Genomic DNA, 26,440 nt, shown 5'->3' on the forward strand with positions numbered 1-26,440 from the left:
ATATTGTCAAATTTGACAATCAAGGTAACCTCCAATTTCAGTAAGCCCAAAAAGGACTCAATTTTAATTTTTGCTCGCAAAAAGGACTGCGTGTTCAAATTTTTTAAAATTGAGGTAATATCAGACGAATTTTTTTAAAAAAAATCACGAATTACTTCAAATTGAGACTTGGAACAGATTCTTAATGCTCCGAATTTCATTTTTTGTGAAGCAATTAGATCCAAAACATCACGAAAAAGGTTGAATCGACTTTTTCATCTCGACTTGTTCAAACGACTTGTTCATCTCGATTCATTGCTTTTCGTGATGTTTTGGATCTAGTTGCTTCACAAAAAATGAAATTCGGAGCATTAGGAATCTGTTCCAAGTTTCAATTTGAAGTAATTCGCAATTTTTTAAAAAAATTTCGTCTGATATTACCTCAATTTTAAAAAATTTGAACACGCAGTCCTTTTTGCGAGCAAAAATTAAAATTGAGTCCTTTTTGGGCTTACTGAAATTGGGGGTTACCTTGATTGTCAAATTTGACAACATAGGTTACCCTTTCGGGCCATTTGCCCTATAATATATAACATATAGATATAGAAATTGAAACATATAACTTATTATTACTAGTATTATTATTAGATATTATCATTATGGATCATTATTGTTATTATAGATTATCATTATTATTCTTATTATAAAAGTAATATAATTTATTAATATTATAATTAATAATATTATTATTAACATTATTATTAACAATTAATATTATCATTGTTATTAATATTATTATTATTATGATAATAATTATTAATATTAACAGTAGTATTTTTATTATTATTATTATATTATAGTAGTATTATTAATTAATGTATTTATATTTATTAGTTATTGCTGTTATTATTACTAATGTATGTATTAGTTACCATTTATTATTATTATCATAACCCTAGTTACAATTATGATGATGATGATTATTATTATTACTATTATTATTATTACTAATATTATTATCAAAATAAGTATTATTGTTAAGTAATATGATTACCATTATTAATGAGATTCCTATTACTATTATTATAAGTATCAGTATTAACAAAATCATTATTAGTATTATTATTATTAGTAAAATTATTATTATTATTAGTAAATCGTTATTATTATCAAAACTATCTTTTTAAACAAATGAATATTTTGTGCATAAAATATACTTAGTACATATATTATAATTATATTAATATGTTACATAACTATATATATCAAACCTATTAATATTATTTATATAAATACTTATATATCAAACCTATTTTATGCCTATTTAAGGACCCTTATGTAACCCTAAACTGTACCTACGAAATTACTAATAAAATTCTCTCTGTTTTAAACAATTCGTTTGAATTAAACGATTGGACATAACCACGTTAATTCCTTGTTCTTTACGTTTCTTGTTCTTATCTTTATTTGTGTTGTTGATTATTTGTTTGTTGCACGGTGGGTTGATAACTAGAGTTATCAAGTTCTTGTTAGGGCTCACATAGATTTCCTAACAGCATCTTAGTTGTATTTTTTTCTGTAACTATACTATATACATTTGATTAGAGTTTGTAATTGATGAGTTTAATGGCTTTAATGGTTGTAGAGTTGAGTGGGGTAGCTTTTTTCTTTGTCCGCCATCAATCATTCTACTTAAACTTTGTGGATGTTTTATGTTTAAGAGACTACATGTTTTGATTGAGTTATTTTGACTCCCTCATTGTTAATATTCAATTTTCATCATTGGGTTAATGTGATGTTTGACTGTTCGTAATAGTAATACCGAACTAGATAGCATATCCGAAACAACCACGTGTCACCTGAACCTTGTACCAAGCCTTTCAGTTTTGATTATATGTATTAATTATTGTGGGAAAATTCGTATCTCATAAATGGCCGAGAGCAGTGTCATTCTACACATTCAAGTTTAATGTAGAGATTGTGATTTTAAGAAAGGGAGTAAGAGTGGGGAAACATCTCAGTTTTCAGTTTTAATGCAAATTATGATTTTAGGTAAGGTGTCAATTGTGGTGTTCGGTTTCTGGTTAATAATTACTCCGCCTGCTTTTAATATGAACAGGTAATTTAATCACACGTCTACGGTCTTAAAATTTGAGCAATTACAGTTGAAAGCATTTTTTAATAACCTACGAATAACAATATTGATGTGCATCTTATGATACTTTATGGTCCCATAAATCAATATGATCATGTACATTCATGTTCATATTTCACATATACGGAGTATATATTGTACATACATTACATGTAAGTAGAACTTCATATTCAACATATATAAGAACACATTCAATGCATTTTAGAAAAAGAAAGTGTACAAGTCACATGTTCAAAGTCATTAAACTTTATTTCCTCATCCTCTCTAATGCTTTTATGGTACAAAAGAGTATTATCCTGTAAATAACCACCATACCAAACAAGATTCCTAGATCAATCCACTTTGAATATATCATTTCAATTTCTAATTCATCCTTCAATATCATCTTACCATTAATAGTAGGAGGACCCCCTATATACTCTGGGAACCTAAGTCCTTCAAACTCATTTTTGTAAAGTCCTTGTAATGCATACTTATGGAATGAAATATAGTACATTGGGTATTTCCAGAAAACATGAGGTAAATCGTTTGGTAACCGAAAAAACCCCGCAGCTAGTATCATCAACCCTTGTATTCCAGCACCGGATATGATACCCATGAGCAAATTTGGCACAACGCAGGCGACAATCATCATTAAACATTCGACGAGTAACATTGAAACAAATAGGACTAATTCGAAAAAGATGATTTGTTTGATCCCTTTTTGAAGTCCCATGAGCGCGTACGCTATTGATCCTGGGATTAAAGAGATGACAAGTAGGTATGGCGCCGAAGAGATTGCATGACTCATAACAAACGATCCAACTCCATAGTGACCGTTTAATCGCTCCCATTGAAAAACCTACATAGATGTAGTCACACTATACTTGTTACAATTAAAAAAATTGTATAAGCACATTTTATAAATCATAACTACTTAAGGTACATTAGTTAACCTTAATTTCCTCCACAAACGAAGGAAACCCACCAATGGCTAAAATGGTCAAGAACGTAGAAACAAACATGATCAGTGAAACCCTAGCCTGTGTCATTTAAACGCAGAACAAATTAGTCTTGATATATACCTACTGCAGCTGATAGATGATTATAATAAGAGGACACTATTGGAAGCTTCGACGAGCCCAACACACCCACTATAGAGGACCTAGACTATACTAGACTCACTACACCAACACTTTGACGTTGGTTAGCCTTTAATTTTATGAATTCTTAGTGCACAATGTACTTAGGCGACAGTGTCAACCATATATCTTTAGGCGGTATAACCGACCATATATTACTTAGGCGGCAGAGCCGACCATATAATAAGAACAACAAAAGTGCACTAAGAACTTAAACACAAACTAAGGCTTGATCGGGAAACTTAACAAAAATACTTATATTAAATTACAATTACAATATTACTTACAAGCTTTCTCTTCTCTACTTTCGCTAACTCACACTCTTCTTCTCTTCTTCACAACTCACTTCTTATTTCACTCTCACAACTTTCACACACACTTACTCACTTCACTCTTACTCACACCTTACACACAAATGAAATCTTCACCTATATTTATACTACTCCATGGAACATTCTAGAACCTAGATATTTCCATGGATATATAAATATCTAGATATTTCTACAACCTACAAATATCTAGATTTTTCTTTTACATTTCAATTTCTAGATTTTTCTCTCATATTATAATATCTAGATATTTTCTTATACATATTAATATCTAGATATTTTACCCATATACATTTACTAATTCCATATTATTCTAAATTTGCATTGTATTTTAACACTCCCCCTCAATGCAAATTTTCTTCCAACGATGTCTTGCAGACCATTCCAAGTGCTTCTCTGAATTTTGTAAACTTCGGTTTACTTAGGCTCTTGGTGAATATATCTGCTACCTGTTCATCTGTCTTTGTTGGCACCATCTTGATCTCCCCTTCAAGGACCTTCTCGCGAACATAGTGATAGTGTACTTCTATATGTTTTGTTCTTGCGTGAAAGACTGGATTCTCTGCTAGACGTATAGCTGATAGGTTATCGCAGAAAAGCTCTACTTGATAGTCTGTTGATTGATGAAGATCTTCCATTAGTTGTTTCAACCATGTAATTTCTTGTGTTGCTGACGATGCCGATCGATATTCTGCTTCAGTGCTTGACAAGGATACTGTTGGTTGTCTCTTGCTGCACCATGATATTACTCCTGATCCAAGACTAAACATGTATCCAGTTGTTGACCGTCGTGTATCATAGTCTCCAGCGTAATCGGCGTCACAATATCCAGTCACGTGACATTCTTTTGTTTTCTTGTACAAAATGCCAAAGTTAATAGTGCCTTTAACATAACTTAAGATGCGTCGTACAACATCAAGGTGAGGCTTCTTCGGATTGCTCATGTACCGACTAACCACTCCAACTGCATAAGATATGTCTGGCCGGCTTAGTGTGAGATAAATAAGACTTCCGACCATCTTTCGATACATGGTAACATCTTGAAGACTTTTTCCTTCATCTGCTCGTAGTTTTGTATTCGGATCCATCGGAGTTGAGATAGGTTTGCAATTAAGCATTCCGTACTTTTGTAAAAGATCTCGCGCATATTTCTGTTGTCCCAGAAATAATCCTTCTCTTTTCTGCTCTATTTCGAGTCCAAGAAAATGTTTGAGTTCTCCAAGCTCCTTCATATGAAATCTGATAGACAGATTCTCTCTTGTTCTTTGGATCTCCTCATAGTGATCTCCCGTGATGATTAAGTCATCCACATATACTAGCACTATGGCTAGTTTTCCTTGATCTTGTTTCACAAATAAACTAGAATCTGAAGGAGCAACTGTGAAACCACTTTGTACTAAGAACTCGCCAATCTTCCCGTACCAAGCTCTTGGAGCCTGCTTCAAACCGTATAGTGCTTTCTTTAATTTGCAGACATGCTCAGGATGGATCTTGTTCTCAAAGCCTCTTGGTTGCTCCATATAAATGTCTTTGTCAAGTTCTCCATGTAAGAAAGCGTTCTTGACATCCATCTGCCACAACTTCCAAGATTTGCTAGCGGCTAAAGCTAGTAGAGCTCGAATTGTTGTGATCTTTGCCACCGGACTAAATGTTTCTTCATAATCCAGCCCATATCGTTGAGAAAAACCTCGAGCAACAAGTCGAGCTTTATACCTTTCAATGGAGCCATCGGATCGAGTCTTCACCTTGTAAACCCACTTACAAGATATTGGTTCCACATCTTTTGGCTTTGGAACTAAATTCCATGTCTGATTTTCTGTTAGTGCATTAATTTCTTCTTCCATTGCTTTTCGCCATTCTTGACTTTGTGCTGCTTCTTCATAAGTGGAAGGCTCAATAGGTATTGATTCATCCACATGAGCAGCATTGGCATACCTCGGATTAGGTTGCCTCGGCCTTGTTGATCTCCGTAATTCTTGCACATGCTCCTCGGCATCCATTTGGCTTGGACGAACCTCTTCGGATGTAGATTGATGTACCCCAGTTTTCCATGGACTCGTTTCCTTAGAGTACGATCCATCTCCTTCTTTAATTGGATCCGATATGTGCTCTTTATGTTCTTCTTTCTCTTTTGGAACTTCTTCTAATCCGTGAGATTCTGGAAGCTCTATCTTTTGAGGTGACCACCATGAAGAAGCTTCATCAAATACCACATTTCTTGAAGTATAACACTTTTCAGTATTTGATCACAACATCTCCATCCTTTTCTTGATTCATCATAACCTACAAAAATGCATCGAATTGCCTTCTTATCAAATTTGCTTTTGAGATGATCTGGCACGAAGACGTAGCATACACATCCAAAAACCTTGAGATGGTTGACGGTTGGCTTGATCTTCCATAATCTTTCATATGGTGAAATATATCCCAACTTTGTTTGTGGGAGTCTGTTAATCACGTATGAAGCCGTCCTCATACATTCGGCCCAAAATCTTCCTGGTACATTCTTACCATGAAGCATACTTCGACAGGTTTCAGCAAGATGACGATTCTTACGTTCTGCCACTCCATTCTGTTGTGGAGTATTAGGGCAAGTTAATTGCCTTTTGATCTTGTGCTTCTCAAGATAGATATTGAACTCGGTTGATAAATATTCTCCTCCATTATCTGTGCGTAAGCATCGAATCTTAGTATTGAGCTCACTTTCTACCTTGTTCTTGAACTCTTTAAACTTCAGAAAAGTCTCCGACTTCTCTTTCATGAAGTAAACCCACACATATCTTGAGAAGTCATCAATGAATGTCACCATATATTTCATACCTCCAAGTGATGTTTGTTTCACTGGGCCGAAGACATCTGAGTGTATTAGCTCTAGTGGTGTCTTGGACTGATGCGCTGACTCCTTGAATGGCAATTGGTGAGCTTTTCCAAATTGACATCCAGCACATATTGTATCTGTTCGGATATCAATTTGAGGAAGCCCATTTACTATATGTTTTACCATCATCTCCTTTAACTTGTTGTAGCCCACATGCCCAAGACGTTCATGCCAAAGATCAGCCGTCTCATTCTTCCGAGTCTTATCCACATATGCGGTTTCAGCAGATAGTACATAGACCGACTCTATTCTTCTTCCTTGCATAATTGGATTGCCAACCACCTTCACTCTCTTGAATACGGACACATCTTCTGGTCCAAAGAGCACATAATTCCCTTCTGCTGTCAATTGTGGTACTGACAGTAAATTCTTCTTTAGGCCAGGGACAAGATACACCTTCTCGAGTTGGAGCTTATGAGAGTCGCCTTCATTTGGAATTATTGTCTTTCCAATGTGAGAAATAGATAACCTTGAATTGTCGGCTGTCAACACGACTCTCTTTCCTTTGTAATCCTCCATTTCTTGCAGCTTTGTCCCATCGTTGGTCATATGATTTGAGCATCCAGAATCGATGATCCAATCATCTTTGTAGTTTATTTTTGACTTTAAAGTTGTTGTAAGAGCTTGATCATCTATGTCAGCTTCAACAGAGAGTCCAGCTTCTGCATCCCATGTTTCCTCATTAATGGTTGCTTCGAATATGACCTCTTTCTTCTCATCTCTTGTGGCGGCCACATTTCCTTCGAAAGTTCGCCTTTTGGGGAATCTACAATCTCGAGCAAAATGACCCTTCTTGCCACAATTGAAGCATTCACCATTCTTTCTCTTATCATTTTCCCCGTATTTTTGGCGATGATCTCTTCTTCCTTGTTGAGCTCCCCGAGCTCCCCCTGAAGTGTTGCCTTTTGACTTTGGGTGACTCTTCCATCCATATGTCTGACTTTCTTTCATCGCATCTTGTCTTCGAGATGTTGCTTTCTTCTTATTGGTGAAGAGTGCATCTTCTCCATCTTTTATGGTTACTTCATTCATCTGCTTGGCTAATGCCTCTTGATTAGCCAATAAATTCTCCAGCTCTATTAATGATGGTTGAGTAGGCCATCCTCTTACAGCGGCTATAAATCCATTATACTCGGATCTTAAGCCATGGATGATAATTCTCTTCATCCTTGCATCACTCACTTTCTCTTCAGGAGCAAGTTGAGATATCTCACGACAAATAGATTTCACCTTGGTGAAATACTGAGAAATAGATAGACTTTCTTGTGAGATACCTGCGAGCTCATTTTCCAAGAGCTGGAGTCGTGCTTCATTCTTCTTTGAAAATAATTTTTCAAAAGTTTCCCAAGCTGCCTTTGGTGTTTTCTCGTCACGGATGTGCTCCAATAGATCCTCCTCGATTGTAGTCTTCAGTATAAATAAAGCCTTCCCAGCCTTGATGTTCCATTTTCTCAAGGCTTCGGCATTTTCTTTCGGTGGAGGCGTTGTGTCACTGTCAGCAACTATTTCCCATAAATCTTGTCCTTGTAGGTAGGATTCTATACAAGTCCGCCAATAACCATAGTTGTGGTTATTGAGACTCTTGATTCCACTGCTCGTACTTGCAAGATCTGCCATCATGACGTCCAACGTCCAATAAGCTTGGTCCCAGACCGATGAGCTTTCACAGTTCCTAACTGTGCTCCGGCAGAATCTCCCTTAGAGCCTTGGTGAAAACAAGTCGATGTAAACGTCCAACGTTTACCGATTTCCTCCACTAGAAATGGTCCCGAACGACCCGCTCTGATACCAATTGTTGGAAGCTTCGACGAGCCCAACACACCCACTATAGAGGACCTAGACTATACTAGACTCACTACACCAACACTTTGACGTTGGTTAGCCTTTAATTTTATGAATTCTTAGTGCACAATGTACTTAGGCGACAATGTCGACCATATATCTTTAGGCGGTATAACCGACCATATATTACTTAGGCGGCAGAGCCGACCATATAATAAGAACAACAAAAGTGCACTAAGAACTTAAACACAAACTAAGGCTTGATCGGGAAACTTAACAAAAACACTTATATTAAATTACAATTACAATATTACTTACAAGCTTTCTCTTCTCTACTTTCGCTAACTCACACTCTTCTTCTCTTCTTCACAACTCACTTCTTATTTCACTCTCACAACTTTCACACACACTTACTCACTTCACTCTTACTCACACCTTACACACAAATGAAATCTTCACCTATATTTATACTACTCCATGGAACATTCTAGAACCTAGATATTTTCATGGATATATAAATATCTAGATATTTCTACAACCTACAAATATCTAGATTTTTCTTTTACATTTCAATTTCTAGATTTTTCTCTCATATTCTAATATCTAGATATTTTCTTATACATATTAATATCTAGATATTTTACCCATATACATTTACTAATTCCATATTATTCTAAATTTGCATTGTATTTTAACAGACACCCTTATTTTTAGAACAGCACACACACACACACACACACTCACACACAATTATATGTAGTCGGCATTAACAAAACGGACTTATAGATAATTTCAGAACTTTAATGTAAAATCTTACCTTTATTGAGCCAAAGCTGTAACCAATCTGGTAAAATACTGTACCAAGTGCAATGCCGAGGGCAATATATATACCAAGTCGCAACCAATAGTATCCAAGATCGCGATACATGTTTATGAATGATCTTTGTGAGAGTACTAAACACTGTGTAACGAAACTGGGTTGCAGGCTTCGTTTTATCTCAACTAGATCCCCTTCCTTCAAAAGTAATAACATTTTCTTAAGATGAACTGTATGTAATTAAAGTTAGTTGTGTGACAGAACATAGTGAGTATCATGTACCTTTCTACATATAACATGTATTTCATTTTTGACATCCATATATATCTGTGATGACTTGTAGGATTCAGCTAATGCAACGATTACTTGCTCAGCAGGAATTTTTTCACCAACAGTGTCCCGATAGTTAGAAAACATGAACATCTGAATCAGTCAATCAACATCAAACAGAACTCTGATGCAAAAAGATCAAAACTTTTACAAAAAAGAAGAGTTGATGTCTTTCAAAATTGACAAAACATGTTATGTTCTTGTAAGGACCACAAGCTTTTTCTGATCTTTTTATAGTTACTAATAGCAAATATTGACCAAATACAACATACCACATCAAAATCTGGGTTGATTGTCATGAGGTAGTGATCTGCAGGACTTTGTAGATTTGGACAAGCAAAACCATTTACAGCAAAGAACTGATAATGATGAAAAAGTAGTTATTTACATGCAATCATAAGGTACAGTTGATAACAAAAATGTTGGTCATGATCATATTACATGAAGATAACCTGATTTGTTGCAGGAGTAGGACCAAAATATACTGTCTTCCCCAAAGATAGAAGACAAAGATTGTTAAAAAGTCCAAAAATTTGGCTGCTAGGCTGATGGATTGCTGCTAAAACCGTCATCCCGTATAACTGAGTGAGCTTGACAATTTGGTTCATAACATAATATGATGCTGCACTATCAAGACCGCTCGTAGGCTCATCAAGCAATAGAAGTTTGGGGTGTGTCAAAAGTTCTACGCAGATACTTAAACGCCGCTTTTGGCCACCACTAATTCCTTTTATCCCCCATCCTCCTATTCTTGTGTTCATAGTATCTCGTAGCCCCATATCTTTTATAATTTTATCTGCTCTCGCTTTTTTCTCTGATTTTGGCATCAATTTAGGTAGTTGAAGTTCTGCTGAGTAGTAAACGGTTTCTTTAACAGTTAAAGTCCAAGTTAAAACTGGTTCTTGAGTCATATATGCCTGCAGTTTTTTTAAATACGTCTAATTAGGATCGCATATTTGTATGTGATTGTATCCTAACAATGAAAGTAAAAAGGTTAATCACATACCAAAGTGCCAAATGTAAGCCTTTGCTTACGTCCATTAACTAGAACTCGTCCAGTGTGCCTTACGTTTGAAGCTAACCGTCCTGCAAATGTACACACAAAATATATAAATATAATGATATATGTATTGTTGCGTACAATATGTTAAACATATTGGTGATTTTATTGTCATCTAACAATTCTTTTAAGTAGCTGTGATTTATTAGAAAAAGCAAGGGTAATCACGTTATACGTACTTGATAACAAGTTATGAAAGTGTGAAGTACATGCACGTAAGAGTTAACTTGATACCGTCACGAGGTCGCGCCCCTTTGCGGGCCGGGTTCAAAAGTTGTGTTATCAAAAGTTGATCCCAAACGACTTTTCCGACCAACACTTACACATATGTGGATAACAATTTTTCACGCCAAAATTGAAGGGTTACACCATTTCATTTCAACCGCCAACAGTAACAGATTTATATTTTGACAGTCTTGCTTTCATATGAAAATAGATAGAAAAACACACAAACTCTCAAATTCGAATATCGAATTTTGTGATTTAGGTGCCAAAATACAAATTTTTCTTCTTGTCATATTTCTGTAAAAATTTAGTGAACCTAGACAAATCACTCGGGTCGAAATACTTTATAGAGAAAATCCAGATTATCAATTCTCATATCCAGTTTTCTAACAAAACATGCAAATATAAATGGAGAAATGAGTTATATGTACCTGCTAAAGAATCAAGAAGTGTGGACTTGCCACAACCAGAAGGACCCATAATGGCAACAATTTCTCCTGGTTTAGCATAACCAGTGACACCATTAAGTAAGGATTTACTTTCATCATTTTTTGCAGTCCAATTTGAGCTTGAAACAGTTACTCCAAGATCCTCCCATGTCAAGTAGGCCCCACTACCCCTTTCAGTTTTAATGCCACATGGTCTTCTTTCTTCAACGGGTTCAGGACATATGCCATTGTTATGAACCAAACTAGCCATGCAAAAGATCGAAGGTGGAACGCAAAATTATATAAAAAAAGTACCGAAATATATAGAGCTAGGGATAGGTTGAGTTTTAAGTATTTAAAATGCTTAACAGAAAGGGGTGTTTATATAGGAAGTGTCAAGACTAGTAGTTGCATTTTGTGGATGTAATTGCAAACGGAAACAGGTCACGAGCTTATCTAATTAGGCTAGCTGCACTCTAATTAGGTTGCACTTAGTGATGGAACTTAGAATTTTTGTTTATGGGGCGAAAAGAATTGCACCATATATCTATGTAATTTCAAGATAAGTAGAATTAATTATTAGATTAATTGGTTTATGTTAGTTTGGTTTAATATTTATTTCAAGTTTAATTATGTTAAATGCTACTCGTATTTGTTACTCGTAGGTGATAGATTAGAAGTTGGGATATGAATTGTTATGTTTTTAAATTATTATTAGTGCTAGTGAAATGGTAGTAAATGTTGATCATATCTCGTGCGGTAGACGTGGGATGAGAGGTACTTATTGTCAGTGGCGGAACTTAAACCCGATCACAGATAGAGCGGGTGTAAAAATTTATTACGAATAAATTTTCCAATGAGAGCAACGAGTAAATTTTCCAGTGACAAATAGAGCAAACACTAATAAAAACTTTATTTTTTTTATAATTTATTTTTAGTGTAAAATTATTATTTTTTGAAATTTAGCTGGGGCTCGCCATGCCCGCAATCTTCCGCCCCTTTTTATTGTAAGTAGTGGAATTAAATTAGTAGGTTAGTTGATATTTTTGTTTTTCATAGGTTATATATTGGCAATTATATGTTGTGAATAAAAGTTAAGGCAGATAATTTTTTTCTCTTTTTCTTTTTTGGCTTCGGATGTAGTTCTGTACAAAATCACAATAAAACCAAGACAATAATTCTAGATCTTATTAATTAACCAACACTTCAATGGATCTTAGAATACAGAGATTAAGAGACACAGTGATGAGTAATTGAATCAAGACACAAAATGAACAATCACAACTGGTAAATAATCTAACACACGATGAACAAATTAATAGACACTTCAATTGAATCAAAAACACGAATGTGATGAAGATGATAACTGTAGAGATAAACAGATGGAGCGTGCAGGAACACGAACCCTAAATGGCTATTTATAGCCTTCAACAGAAGAAACACATTTGCCCCCTGAAGTATCACCAACTTGCCATCTGCAACTCAGACTTCAAACTGCAAGCCACTCAACTTTCTTTTATTCAACTTTTGACACCAAACCTACACTTACACACAAACACAATGAGAAAGAAGAGAAAATACAAAGATTAGATTGAAATACTTGATTTTAACATCCTCCCTCAATCTTATCTTTGTACACATTGAAAATTCCAAGTTTATTACACAACAACTTGTGTTGTGACTTATTCAAGGATTTTGTAAAAATGTCAGCTACATGTTTTGTAGTATCAATGTAATCAGTTTTAATAACACCTGCCAAATTCTTTTCTCTTACAACATGAACATCAGTTTCAAAATGTTTAAATCTTTCATGAAAAACAGGATTAGCAGCTAATAAAAGGGCAGATTTGTTATCACAGAGTAGTTTTACAGGTAGCAAATTTGTTACTTTAAGATCAGCAAGCAGCTTCACAACCCAAATAATCTCACAGTGGCAGCTAAAGATCTATACTCAGATTTTGTGGATGACCTTGAAACTGTAGGTTGTTTTTTACTTTTCCAACTAATAAGTGACCCACAGAAGTATAGACAATATCCAGATACAGACCTTCTTGACCCCATACATCTTCCCCAATCAGCATCTGAATATGCATATAATTTATTCATACATGGGTTTCTTATAATTTGAATACCAGCACCTGGATTTCCTTTTAAGTATCTCAACACTCTGAAGGCAGCTTTGACATGAGATTGAAGAGGAGAATGCATATATTAACTCAAGCATTGTATAGAGTATGATATATCAGGCCTTGTTAAAGTTAAGTAAATTAACTTTCCAACAAGTCTTTGATATTGTGAGATCATCAAGTTTTTTGTCATCTTCTGTTTCATCACTATTTAAAATAGAATTGGACTCCAAGGGAGTTGCCATTGGTTTTGACCCTAACATTCCAAATCCACTTAGAAGTTCAAGACAATATTTTCTTTGGTTCATACAAATGCCATTGTCAGTTTTAACAATTTCAATGCCAAGAAAATACTTGAGTTCACCCAAATCTTTTATTTTGAATTTAGATTTAAGAAACTTTCTAACTTTTGAAATTTCAGCAAGATTATTACCAGTTATGATCATATCATCCACATAAACCAAGAGGGCAATAAAGTTTGAACCAACAGACCAAGTATATAGGGAGTAATCATTCACACTTTGCACAAAACCATATTCAATAAGAAAGGGGGTCAATTTTTCATTCCATTGCCTAGGGGCTTGTTTTAAACCATACAATGATTTTGTTAGTTTGCACACTTTGGTGTCATCTTTTGGAAAATAACCTTAAGGTAGTGTCATGTACACATCCTCTACCAAATCCCCATACCGAAAAGCATTGTTTATATCAAGTTGAAACAAGGGCCAATCATTGTTGGCAACTAAAGTTAGAATACACCTCACTGTTACCAATTTGGCAACATGAGAGAAGGTCTTCTCATAGTCTATTCCTTCCTTTTGATTGTACCCCTTAGCAACAAGCTTTACCTTGTACCTTTCAATTTCCCCATTTTCCTTATATTTGATCTTATAGATCCTTTTGCACCCAAATTGGTTTTCTTCCAGTGGGAAGATCTGAAACAACCCAAGTGTTGTTTTTGTTCAAAGCCTCCATTTCATCATTCATGGCATCAATCCAACATTGTTGTTTTGATGCTGCATGATAAGATGTGGGTTCAACAGATTTGTCAAGGCTAGAGATGAAGGACATGGATGTGGCAGACAGATTGTTGTAGGATACATAGTTGTTTAAAGGGTACTTGCATTTAAACACAACATTGTTGTTTTGAGGATGGTTGAAACTGGAATCAAGAACATAATCATTCCACTTGGCAGGGCAGACTCTAGGTCTTGTTGACCTTCTAACAGTCCCTTCAACATTAGTGTTCTCAGGTTGATTAAGTGTTTCTTCAAAAACAGGTTCAAAAATAGGTTCAACAGTGGTGCCCTCAGGAGAAGAAGTTGTTTCTTCAGGTGAGGAAGTGGTATCACTGCCCCCAATGATTGAGAATCATGGCTGCTGTGATCACTGCCACTTCCCTCATTATTTAAGTTTGTTCTCTCCTCATCATTGGGACTTGGGTCCTTGGGTTTTTCAGAAAATAAGTCAAAAAAGTTTAAGTAGTTCAAAACAGTTTCATTTTCAGAGTCAGCTTGTTTTTGGTTTTTTTTGGTTAAAGGAAAAAACAGTTTCATAAAACTTTACATCTCTAGAGAAAATGACATCATTTGACTCAAGACTTAGCAATTTATATCCCATTTTGAAGGATGAGTAACCCAAAAAGACACATTTTTCAGATCTTTTATCAAACTTATCACTATTGTTTAAAATAGTTGCATAACATAAACACCCAAAGGCCCTTAAATGAGAGAAACTAGGGTTTTTGTCATAAATCATTTTAAATGGGGATTTTTCTGAGAGCACAGATGAAGGGAGCTTGTTGATTAGATAAGCAGCAGTTAGAATGCAATCAGACCACAACTCAAGAGATATACCACTTTGAAAAAGTAAGGATCTTGCAACATTTAGTAAATGTCTGTGTTTTCTCTCAGCAATTCCATTTTGCTGAGGGGTATAAGCACAGCTGGTTTGGTGCACAATGCCTTTAGAGTTACAAAATTGGTCAAACTTATTGTTCACAAATTCAGTCCCATTGTCAGATCTTATGACCTTCACAGTTTTACCAAATTGATGTGTAAGAAGGTTGGTAAAGTTTTCAAACATTTCAAACACATCACTTTTAGATTTTATCATGTAAATCCACACAGCTCTAGTGAAGTCATCAATAATGGTTAGAAAATATTTGTGGCCATCTCTTGATGTGATCCTATATGGCCCCCACAAATCCAAATGAACAAGGTCACCAAGTGAATTAGATTTGTGATCACTCAAGGGAAAAGGTTCCCTTGTCTATTTTGCCTTATGGCATGTGTCACAAATATGTGTTTCAGATTCAGATTTCCATTCAAGGTCATGTTTTAAAAGATCTAATACAGGCTTGGCAGGATGTTCAACTCTGCAGTGCCATAAGTTAAAAGAGACAAAGCAATCACTCACACAATTATTCATGTCACTTTGAATTTCATCAAACAGATACAGACTACTATTCAAACTACCAGTCCCTACAATCTTCTTTTCCAACAAATCCTGGATGTAACACTTAGAATCATTAAAGCCAATAAATGTTCTCTTATTTTTAGATAGTGGATGAACAGATAACAAGTTGACACAATAACCAGGGACCACCAGCACATTTTGAAGTAAAATGTTTTTATTTAAGATCAAATCACCAATTTTAGTTATTTTAGCTTGTGTTCCATTTGGGTGACCAACTGTCATACCTAGTGAGGACACATTAAAGATATTTTCCATGTTATTTAAGTACCAGTCATGTGCTGTGAAGCCCCAGAGTCTATGATCCAACCAGTACACTTGTTTAAACTGTGACCAGAATTGTTTGACTTAAAGAATTTTTCAAAGTTTTTGTTAAACAAGTCATTCATGTTAGTGAAGGTACCTATAACATTAGCATGCACATTTCTTGAGGAATCATTGATGAGGCTCATCAACTTGTTTATCTGATCAGGTGTGAAAGGAGCTCCCTGACCAACAGAGTTGTTACTAGGAATGCTCTTATTTGTATTGTTATTGTTTCTTTTAACCCAGCCTGGGGGATTCCCAACAATTTCATAACATCTGTCAATTGTGTGGCCATTCATGTTGCACTTAATGCATTTCAGGTTTGTGTTAGGACCCCTTCCAAATTTCTTTTTATTATCAAAGGTTTTAGAAACAAGAAAAGCATATTGTTGAGACTTTCCAATACCCCTGATGGTGGAGGAATCTCTGTGAGACTCCTCTCTTGACACAATAGAGAAAGCAGTTTGAACACTTGGTAATTTTTCTCTAATGAGAATATTACTTCTGACAGCATGATAGCATTCATCAAGACCCATTAAGAATTGCATAAGTTCAATTAAATCATTGTGATCCTTAATTTCAGTGTTATTACAGTCACATGTGGGTAGTTTAACAAGAGCATCAAATTATTTCCATAAAGCATTTAGTTTGTGATAGTAATCAGACAAAGAATCACCATTTTGAGTAATAGTATTGATTATCTTATGTAAATTAAAGGTGATTGAACCATCAATTTTGTCATATGTTTCTTTTAATTCATCCTACACAGTTTTAGCAAGTTTTAAAAAGACTTGACCAGAGAAAAATTCTTCACTCACAGAGTTCAAAGTCCAGGATAGGACAACAGAGTTGCATCTATCCCATTGCAAGGCAAGCACATTATCAGTGGTATTTTTAATGACAGTACCATCTATAAATCCAGTTTTGTTTTTAGTTTTTAGAGCCAATAACATAGCCCTGCTCCAGACATTGTAATTTTCAGTTCCATTTAATTTCATAGAAATAAGGGCAGTGATACTTGTATCACTGAAATGCAGGTATAAGGGATCACCAAAATCAAGGTCACTCACATGAGTGGCCATGGACCCATCACCAGTTTCATTTATCATGGTAGCACAAAACAATAAGAGAACTCAGACACAAAAATGCAGTTCCTAAAGAACAACCAAGTAGTGATCCAGATAGACAGAATCTCAAAGAGATTCTGTCCCAGGGCTTTCTTGGGGTCCTCTCTGTCTACACAATTGAATAAGCAATATAGACTACACAGGTAATCAAGTAGCATACACAAGATCACAAAACATCAGAATAAGCATGCAATAAACAGTAAATCGAAACACAATTAATCAGTTAAACAAGAATTAAAGCAAAGGTTACAGAGTACTCCCCTTCGTAGCAGCAGAAGAAGATAGACAATTGTTTTGATTTTGAAAAAAAGAGGATTCAGCCAACCCTAACCCTAATTCGAAAAATTAGGATTTTTCTTGAATCGAAGTAACAGCCCAGAAAGAAGATCACAGATCCAAATCGAACCCAATAGACAATTAGAACCAATGAATCAATTGAATTGACTTTTGTATCAACCCAATTAAAGAAAATTTCACCAGCCATCAACCCTAGTAACAGATTTGATGATTTTAGACACCAACAAGATTAAACAGATCACCAACGCTCTGATACCATGTACAAAATCACAATAAAATCAAGATAATAATTCCAGATCTTATTAATTAACCAACACTTCAATGGATCTTAGAATACAGAGATTAAGAGACACAGTGATGAGTAATTGAATCAAGACACAAAATGAACAATCACAACTGGTAAATAATCTAACACACGATGAATAAATTAATAGACACTTCAATTGAATCAAAAACACGAATGTGATGAAGATGATGACTGCAGAGATAAACAGATGGAGCGTACAGGAACGAACCCTAAATGGGTATTTATAGCCTTCAACAGAAGAAACACATTTGCCCCCAGAAGTATCACCAACTTGCCATCTGCAACTCAAACTTCAAACTGCAAGCCACTCAACTTTCTTTTATTCAACTTTTGATACCAAATCTACACTTACACAGAAACACAATGAGAAAGAAGAGAAAGTACAAAGATTAGATTGAAATACTTGATTTTAACAAGTTCTCTTTTGACTCATTTTGATTATTAAATCATACTAGCTTTAACCTTTATAATTTTAATTATAACCTTTAACAAGTTCAGGGGGTTACAAAACCCCCTGAACGCTTTGTAATTTTTTTGCTTCTAGCTTCTCGCTAGTTGTTTTTTTTAATATATTTTACTGCTGTTCGAAAAACAATTATTAAATCATACTTATTATAGGGAGTGTGATCCAACATTAATTTTTTTTTTTTTTTTGCTTCTCAAAGGTTATATATTGGCATATATGTTGTGAATAAAAGTTAAGGCAGATAACTTTTTTCTTTTTTTTTTTGTCTTTCGATGTATTTATATTTTATTTTTTTACTATTTATTTTTTATTTTTTTACTATTATTATATTATATTATTTAATAAAATCTCTTACATTCTTTAATATATAAGCATTTTTATTTTTTTATTAAGTGTGTGTAATGTTTTTCATCATTATATCATTAATGACTAATTTTCTATATACATACATTAAGATAATGTGATTAATAATAACTATTCAATATGATATAACTCAACCATATGTGATTGTGAGTTTGAGTTTATGTGTGTAGCAAAGCCAGCACCTAACTCCCTTGTTACACTAATTAATTACAATGACATAAACCTGAGTTGCTTAATATAGTTGAAAGATGTCATTTATTTAGACCTAACAACTTACATTTCAACATTATATATATATATATATATATATATATATATATATATATATATATATATATATATATATATATATATATATATATATATATATATATATAATTATGAGTGGCTTAGAATTAGGTTCAGGACAGATGTGGTGGCATTGGATTGACCCATTAGATTTGATTTTACTATTCACTCCTAATGTATATTATTTTATTTCTTGCCAATTTTACATTTTAGTTAAAAACTTGTATATTTTTTTCTTCAAAATTTAAAATATAGATATTGAAAAGAAGCTTCAAACAAAACTCTATTGAATTTCGGTCACAAATCTCTATTGAATTTCTTTCTTTTGAACATTTCCCATTTTTCGTAAACATATGAAATTTATATATAAAAATATGATAAATATGATAATTAACAATAATAATAAATCTATCATGAAAAATATAATATATTAATAATAATCTATTTCTATTAAAATTCTATAATGATGATGTCATTATTAAACTAATTCTTTTGTTAAAGAAAAATTTAAAAACAAAAGAAAAAAATCTAAGAATTGTGGGTGATGTCATTAATCTAAATAATTTTGAATTAAAATTAAATCTTATTGATTAATTATTATTATTATTAAATCTTATTAATTATTATTTTAATTATTAAAATTAAATAATTTTGAATTATTTTAATTAATTATTTTGAATTGATTACGAGAAGGTATAAAAGCTAGGCAGAAGGAAACCAATTCTGAATTCATATATTAATTTACACTTTTAAAATAAAATGACAACCAATATTATCTCTTATGATTGGATGTAGATTATTTAATATGCATTTTAGGTGTTTGATGAAATGACCAGCTGACGAGTTTCTTAGTCAGACTCTGTGGTTCCACGGGTCATTAAACTAAATAACTTTTGCATTTACATTCACTTAATACCTAAAACATATCATTAAACTGTTTTGTTTAAACAAACTCGTGGTTTCACAGGTCATTTTACTAGTCTATAATTTCTATTAAAATCCTAAAATGATGATGTCATTATTAGGCTAATTCTTTTATTAAGAAAAAATCAAAAATAAAAAGAAAACAATCTAAGCATGGTGGGTGATGTCATTAATTTAATTAATTTTGAATTAAAATTAAATTTTATTAATTAATTATTATTATTAAATCTTATTAATTAATTATTATTATTAAATCTTAATAATAATTATTTTAATTATTAAAATTAAATTATTTTAAATTATTTTAATTAATTATTTTAAATTGAGTACGAGAAGGTATAAAAGCTAGGCAGAAGGAAACAAACTCTAAATTTATATTTTAATTGACACTTTTAAAATATAATGACAATAAATATTATCTCTTATGATTGGATGTGGATTGTTTAATATGCATTTTAGGTGTTTGATGAAATGTTCAGCTGAGGCGTTTCTTAGTCGGACTCTGTAGTTCTACGGGTCATTAAACTAAATACCTTTAGCATTTACGTTCACTTAATATATAAAACATATCATTAAACTGTTTCGTTTAAACAAACCCGTGGTTTCACGGGTCATTTCACTAGTAATAATATTGTAATAGTAATAACAGTACTAAAAATTAATAATAATGATTATTATTATTATTATATGGCTCGATTAATAATAAATCGTATATGGCTCGATTGTGATTTGCCTCAAATTTTTCATGGGAGTCTTTTTTAGCTTGGCTTGAAGGTATTCATTTACGCCCATCTTCAAAGGATCGGATAATGGCGGTTGTCTTAACATCTTTATGGGTTCTTTGGCGATTCAGGAACGGCGTCGTTTTTCTAAAAAAATTTTGTAACAAAAGTAGTTTATTTGATTGTATTAGATTAATTACTTTTCATTGGATTAAGAATAGAAGTCATTTAGTTTCAAATTAGAACTCATGGCTTTCTATTCCGTTGTAATTATCCCTTAGCGCCTTGCTAGGGATCGTTTTTATTATAATATAATCATTCTTTGGCCGTTAAAAAAAATAATGATTATGATGATGTTGACGATGATAAAAATAATAATAATAATAATAATAATAATAATAATAATAATAATAATAATAATAATAATAATAATAATAATAATAATAATAATAATAATTGTTATTGTTATTGTTATTATTATTATTATTATTATAAATATAGTTTTAAAAATAGTAATAACTAAAATAATATTAGATATAGCAAGTAAACTTAATAATAGGAATAGTATACTAAATAAAATATAATACTTGTAGTATAATAATACTCCGTAATAGTTAAAAATAATAATAATAGTATTAGTAATAACAAACAACAATAATAAAATAAACAGTAATAATAATATAATAATATAACTAATATAATAATAAAATAAACAGTAATAATAATAATATAATAATAATAATAATACTCAACCACGTGGTTATGATTTTCCAAAAACAAATGGCAGACGTTTTGTCAAAACTTGGTTCGATAAATATAGCAATTGGATAGAGTATACTGTTAAGGCGGATAGAGCATTTTGCTTGTGTTGCTATTTATTTAGAGATCAAATGGGACAACAAGGTGGTAACGAGGCATTTGTGACTGAAGGGTTTAATGGTTGGAACAAAAGCGAGAGACTTAAGAATCATGTTGGTCTTGTTAATAGCTTTCATAATAGAGCATTACAAAAGTGTGAGTTATTTATGAGACCAAAGCAATTTATTTTCACGGCATTACATAAACAAGATGAAATGATGCAAACATATTATCGAATTTGGTTGAGTGCTACAGTTTCTGCTTGTAGGCATTTGTTAAAATGTGCATTGCCGTTTCGGGGTCATGATGAAACAGAAGCGTCTCTCTTCAAAGGAAACTTCCTGGAATTGTTAAACTTGATCTTAAGTCAAAATAAGGAACTCCATAAACTATCGAAAGCTCTGGGGAATAATAAATTGGTGTCTCCCTGTATTCAAAAGGATGTTGTTAAGTGCTTTAAACAAGAAGTACTTGAAACTATCTTTGAGGAAGTTGGTGATGATGTATTTGCATTGTTAGTTGATGAGTCTAGTGATGTATCCAAAAAGGAACAAATGGCTATTGTTTTACGATATGTTGATAAACATGGACTTGTGAAAGAAAGATTTGTGGGTCTCGTTCATGTAAAGGAGACATCTTCTTTTTCTCTTAAATTATCCATTGATTCTTTTTTTACTAAACACAAAGTGAGTTTGAAACAATTAAGAGGTCAGGGTTACGATGGAGCAAGTAACATGCGAGGCGAGTTCAATGGTTTAAAAGCAAGAATCTTGGAGGAAAATAACTCGGCATATTACGTACATCGTTTTGCTCATCAACTCCAATTAGTGGTTGTGGCGGTCGCAAGAAAACATTTGGCATTAGTGAACTTCTTCGACAAGTTAGCCATTTTGATGAATGTTGTTTGTGCTTCTTGTAAGTGAAAAGATATGTTAAAGTAACAAGGAGAAAGAGAGGGTAGAGAAAGAAATTGGTGGTGGTGTAATTAAAACCGGGAAAGGATTGAATCAAGAGCTTTCTCTAATACGACCCGGAGACACACGATGGAATTCTCACTATAAAACACTTATGCGATTGGTAGATATGTTTCCATATATTATTAAGGTCCTTGAATACGTTAAAGAGGAAGGGACTAATGGTTCTTGCCAAAACCAAGCCCATGGCCTTTTGAAGTACTTAAAATTATTTGATTTTGTGTTTTATTTGCATCTAATGTTACACATTTTAAGGTTCACGAATATTTTATCTCAAGCTCTTCAAAGAAAAGATCTAGATATTTTAGAAGCGGTTTCATTGGTGGAGTCTGTAAGTAACTAGAGGGGGGTGAATAGATACTTGATACGTTTTTAACACTTTTTCGATTGATCCCCAAATTCGATTAATTTTGATCAACCAATTCAACCCAAACTTGATGTGTGTAGTGTATATGTTCAAAATGATAAATGAAGTAATGTAAAGAACATAGACACAAGGATTTATAGTGGTTCGGGTGGATGTTAACTAATCCACCTTAATCCACTCCCCGATTACACTAATCGGGATTTGTTGCTTCACTAAGCACTTTTCTCCAAACCCGATGGAGATCCGATTTACAAGTCTTCAACTTCTTTGGTAGACAACAAACCTAATCTTTTTATCCCTTTGAAATATCAACTCCAACCTAGATCAACTTCTCTTCACCTTGGACAAGTATTACTCTCCAAACAAGATTAATCAACTTCCTAAGTCCCTTTAAGGAAGTTACAAAACTTATACACTTTACAATGATGATCCTAAGACAATACTAGGACATACATTACACTAAGTAAACTCACAAGATTAATGATTTTGATTAGTAAGTTTACAACAACCAAATTCTATATCTATAAGATCATAGAATCTTCTCTTGCTAGATCACATTTGAGTAGTAATTAGAGCCCTTATAATCTCTGGAAATAAGCCTTTGAAATATGCAAGAGGGTCAGCTTCACATGCTCTTTAATGTTTGCCTTTTATAGTGGGATTCAAAAAGTAGCCGTTAACACACGGTTGCCATCACGGTCGACCGTGGTGCGACCGTGCATGCTCCAATCCAAATTTAGTATCCGTTGTATAACCGTTTGACTCAAATTTGAACACCATATTTTGGCACCTTTACTCCTTCTAGCACCTGCAAAAGAAACCAAACATCCTATACGAGTACTATATGCATTAAGTGTGTGAGATTTGGTCTTAATGCATGAAAGTGTCTAATCATTCCAAAAGTGGCAAACCCAACATTCTTAGAGAAGTGTCTTGATTGATATTTTGAGAAATCTCAGTTTGGTCAAAACTTAGTTAGTTACTTTAATGCCCTTGGTTCAATTCTAAAGAGTAGTCACTATGTCATTAACTTCCTAGTTTCAATTAATCGCAAGTCATGTTCTTTTTGAGTTTAGTTAGAGATTAATTGAATAATGTCTCTATAAGATAATCATGAAATATGTAGAGACATCAAAGTTAAGTCTTAAGTAATCACCCTTAGTTACTTAGACTAGACCAAATAGACAATTGACTATACTTTCATTGTGAACCATTTTACACTTAATTTATTGGAGTAGGTTAGTTACTTGAATCCTAACTAGTGAGCACATAGCAAACATATTAATCAAGTTAATAAGTTTATGAGTATTAAGCACATTGTCAAGTAACAAGTAATACTCACACATAGCAAGAGATAGTTATTCTAGGATCAATCATATGGATACTTGCACAACTTATAATTCAAGCTTTAACAAGTTTAAGTGCAATATAACATATTGCTTGATTAATGTGTAAGCACACATTAATGTTCAACACATGCACAAGGGAAGAGCAATCTCTAGTTGGGACTTGGTGACCATCCTAAATGTATCTAAGTGTGTTTTAGAATTACAAGTCATTACTAGTTAACCTTGAGAGCATTGTTCCTCATTTAGCCTTAATTAATCACTAAGTCATTTCTAATAGCAATTATTGTTCTAGTGACATTGGCTTAAGTGTGTTGGTACTTGATGATCATACTAAGGATATCTAGATAAGAATTAAGATCACAAGTTGTTGATTAACACTTATGTGTTATGCCTAATCTTGGTTAATTTGTCATTAAGATGTCATTAGGCATAATTAATCACAATTAATGTTTTTATGACCACAACTCAATTGAGTATGGAGTAGGCATCTATTCTAAGCATGTTGAGAAAGGTTTCATGAATTATAGATGTCGGGAACTAGTCAAACTTTATTTGGTCGAAAATGGTAACAGAGAAAACTGCGGTCGCACTGCGGTTGATCGTGGTGGCGACCGTGCAACTTGTTTCACAAAACTGCGTTGCAATTCAGTTTGGGGTTTCACGGTTGATTATGCGGTCGACCGTACCTCGACCGTGTGTTTAGCTGAACTTTTAATTTCATTCTTTAACCTATGTTTGACTTGGTCGTTTGCAAGATAAAGTATGGATTAGTGACCTTGCGTGTTTTATGTTATAATGTCAGTCATTACTTATGCATATGTATGTGTCATCATCAAAACATATTCTTTGGTTAATCATACTTAAGTTTATCGTTTAGTGTATTAACCCACATTCAACCAACAGAGTCAACAAAGGAAAAATTACAAGAGTTAAGATTAACGGGGTTTGAACAACTTTTAAAGAAAATGTCTTCTTTTTGTGAAAAACATGATATCCGAATGTTGAAAATGAACGAAAATTGTGTTAATTCAAGAAGACAAAGAGAGAAGATCACTAATCAACATTATTATGAAGTTGAGTGTTTTAACACCGTTGTGGATATGCAAATTCAAGAATTTGGTGATCGTTTTAGTGAAGCTAGTACCGAGCTACTTACTTGTATTGCCGCGTTAAATCCACGTGATTCGTTTTCAATGTTTGATGCTTTGAAGTTAATAAGGTTGAGTGGCTTATATCCAAAAGATTTTAATACTACGGGTATGATTGAGCTTAAAGCACAACTTGATATATATCATCACAATGTTCGAAAAGATCTACGATTTTCTAACTTGATTAGTATTAGTGACCTTGCTAGATTGATGGTGAAAACATGGAAACATTTATCTTTTCCTTTGGTTTATCGGTTATTGAAGCTATCCTTGGTTTTGCCCGTTGCAACCGCAACGGTTGAGAGATGCTTTTCGGCGATGAAAAATTGTAAAATCGAATTTACGCAATCGTATTGGGGAAGAGTTCTTGAATGCTTGTGTGATTTGTGCGATTGAAAGAGAAGCACTCGCAAATGTTAACAATGAAGATGTAATTCAACGTTTTCAAAAGATGAGTTTCCGTAAGGGAAAAGTATAGTTTTTTGGGTAGTATTTGTGCAGTTTTTTAGGTAGTATTTGTGCAGTTTTTGGGGTAGTATTTGTGCTGTTTTTGGGTTAATTATCATGCAGTATTTTCGGTAGTTTTCATGCAGTTTTTTTAGTAGTATTTGTACAGTCATGCGGGGCTGTTTTGCTACTGTTTTGTGATGCAATTTGTGCACTTGTGTTACCTTATGTAATCCGATTCTTGTTTTTATTACAATACTAAAGTTAATTTTTTATATTTACTATTGTAAACTTTTGCCCCCAGTGTTTCGAATTCCTGGATCCGCCACTGAATATAAGTGATAATAATAAGTAATAAGTAATAGTAATATAGAAATAACAATAACAATATATTCATTATAACAATAGTAATAATAATCTACTACCAAGTCTTTGGCTGAGTGATATTCAAGGAATGAATCGAAGAACGTGGCCCGGGTTCGATTCTCACCCAGAGGTTTTACTTCCCTCGAAATGTGTGGCCCGAATTTGAGTTGAACAAGTTTTCCTTAGACATGTGTTATAGGATGAAAAGTAGTGGGTCCTCCACATAGTGTAAATCCCGTCATTTACTCTAACATTGCTGGTCTAAAAAATAGTAATAATAATAAAAATAATTGTGAAAAATAATAAAATGTTAATATTAATAATTATAATTATAATTATAATTAATAATAATAATAATAATAATAATAATAATAATAATAATAATAATAATAATAATAATAATAATAATAATAATAATAATAATAG

The 26,440-nt window shown here is 33.2% G+C and overlaps 2 protein-coding genes and 1 pseudogene across 2 annotated transcripts; 1 reads left to right on the top strand and 2 right to left on the bottom strand.

Annotated features, from left to right (window-relative positions):
• Positions 1-2,381: 2,381 nt before the first annotated feature.
• Positions 2,382-11,375, bottom strand: LOC139842712 (ABC transporter G family member 1-like). The gene is made up of 8 exons (XM_071832824.1): positions 11,108-11,375; positions 10,398-10,477; positions 9,844-10,308; positions 9,667-9,750; positions 9,344-9,484; positions 9,062-9,259; positions 3,070-3,156; positions 2,382-2,975 (listed from the first exon to the last, which is right to left on the bottom strand). The coding sequence occupies exons 1-8, from the start codon at positions 11,373-11,375 to the stop codon at positions 2,382-2,384; spliced, it is 1,917 nt and encodes a 638-aa protein (XP_071688925.1).
• A 5,397-nt stretch (positions 11,376-16,772) lies between these two features.
• Positions 16,773-17,120, bottom strand: LOC139842713 (uncharacterized). The gene has a single exon (XM_071832826.1). The coding sequence runs from the start codon at positions 17,118-17,120 to the stop codon at positions 16,773-16,775; it is 348 nt and encodes a 115-aa protein (XP_071688927.1).
• Positions 17,121-17,156: 36 nt separating this feature from the next.
• LOC139842714 (uncharacterized) lies at positions 17,157-25,679 on the top strand (annotated as a pseudogene).
• The last annotated feature ends 761 nt before the right edge of the window (positions 25,680-26,440 follow it).

Source organism: Rutidosis leptorrhynchoides, chromosome 4 (assembly GCF_046630445.1).
Source record: "Rutidosis leptorrhynchoides isolate AG116_Rl617_1_P2 chromosome 4, CSIRO_AGI_Rlap_v1, whole genome shotgun sequence".
NCBI classification, from domain to species: Eukaryota; Viridiplantae; Streptophyta; class Magnoliopsida; order Asterales; family Asteraceae; genus Rutidosis; species Rutidosis leptorrhynchoides.

Bases quoted from the DNA above. Each gene is read 5' to 3' on its own strand.
- LOC139842712 (XM_071832824.1), bottom strand. From the start codon at position 11,375: ATGGCTAGTTTGGTTCATAACAATGGCATATGTCCTGAACCCGTTGAA. The intron at 9,485-9,666 runs GTGGTATGTTGT...TGACTGATTCAG, and splicing joins CAATCAACCCAGATTTTGAT to ATGTTCATGTTTTCTAACTA. The intron at 2,976-3,069 runs GTTAACTAATGT...ACATCTATGTAG, and splicing joins CGTTTGTGGAGGAAATTAAG to GTTTTTCAATGGGAGCGATT.
- LOC139842713 (XM_071832826.1), bottom strand. From the start codon at position 17,120: ATGATAAATGAAACTGGTGATGGGTCCATGGCCACTCATGTGAGTGAC.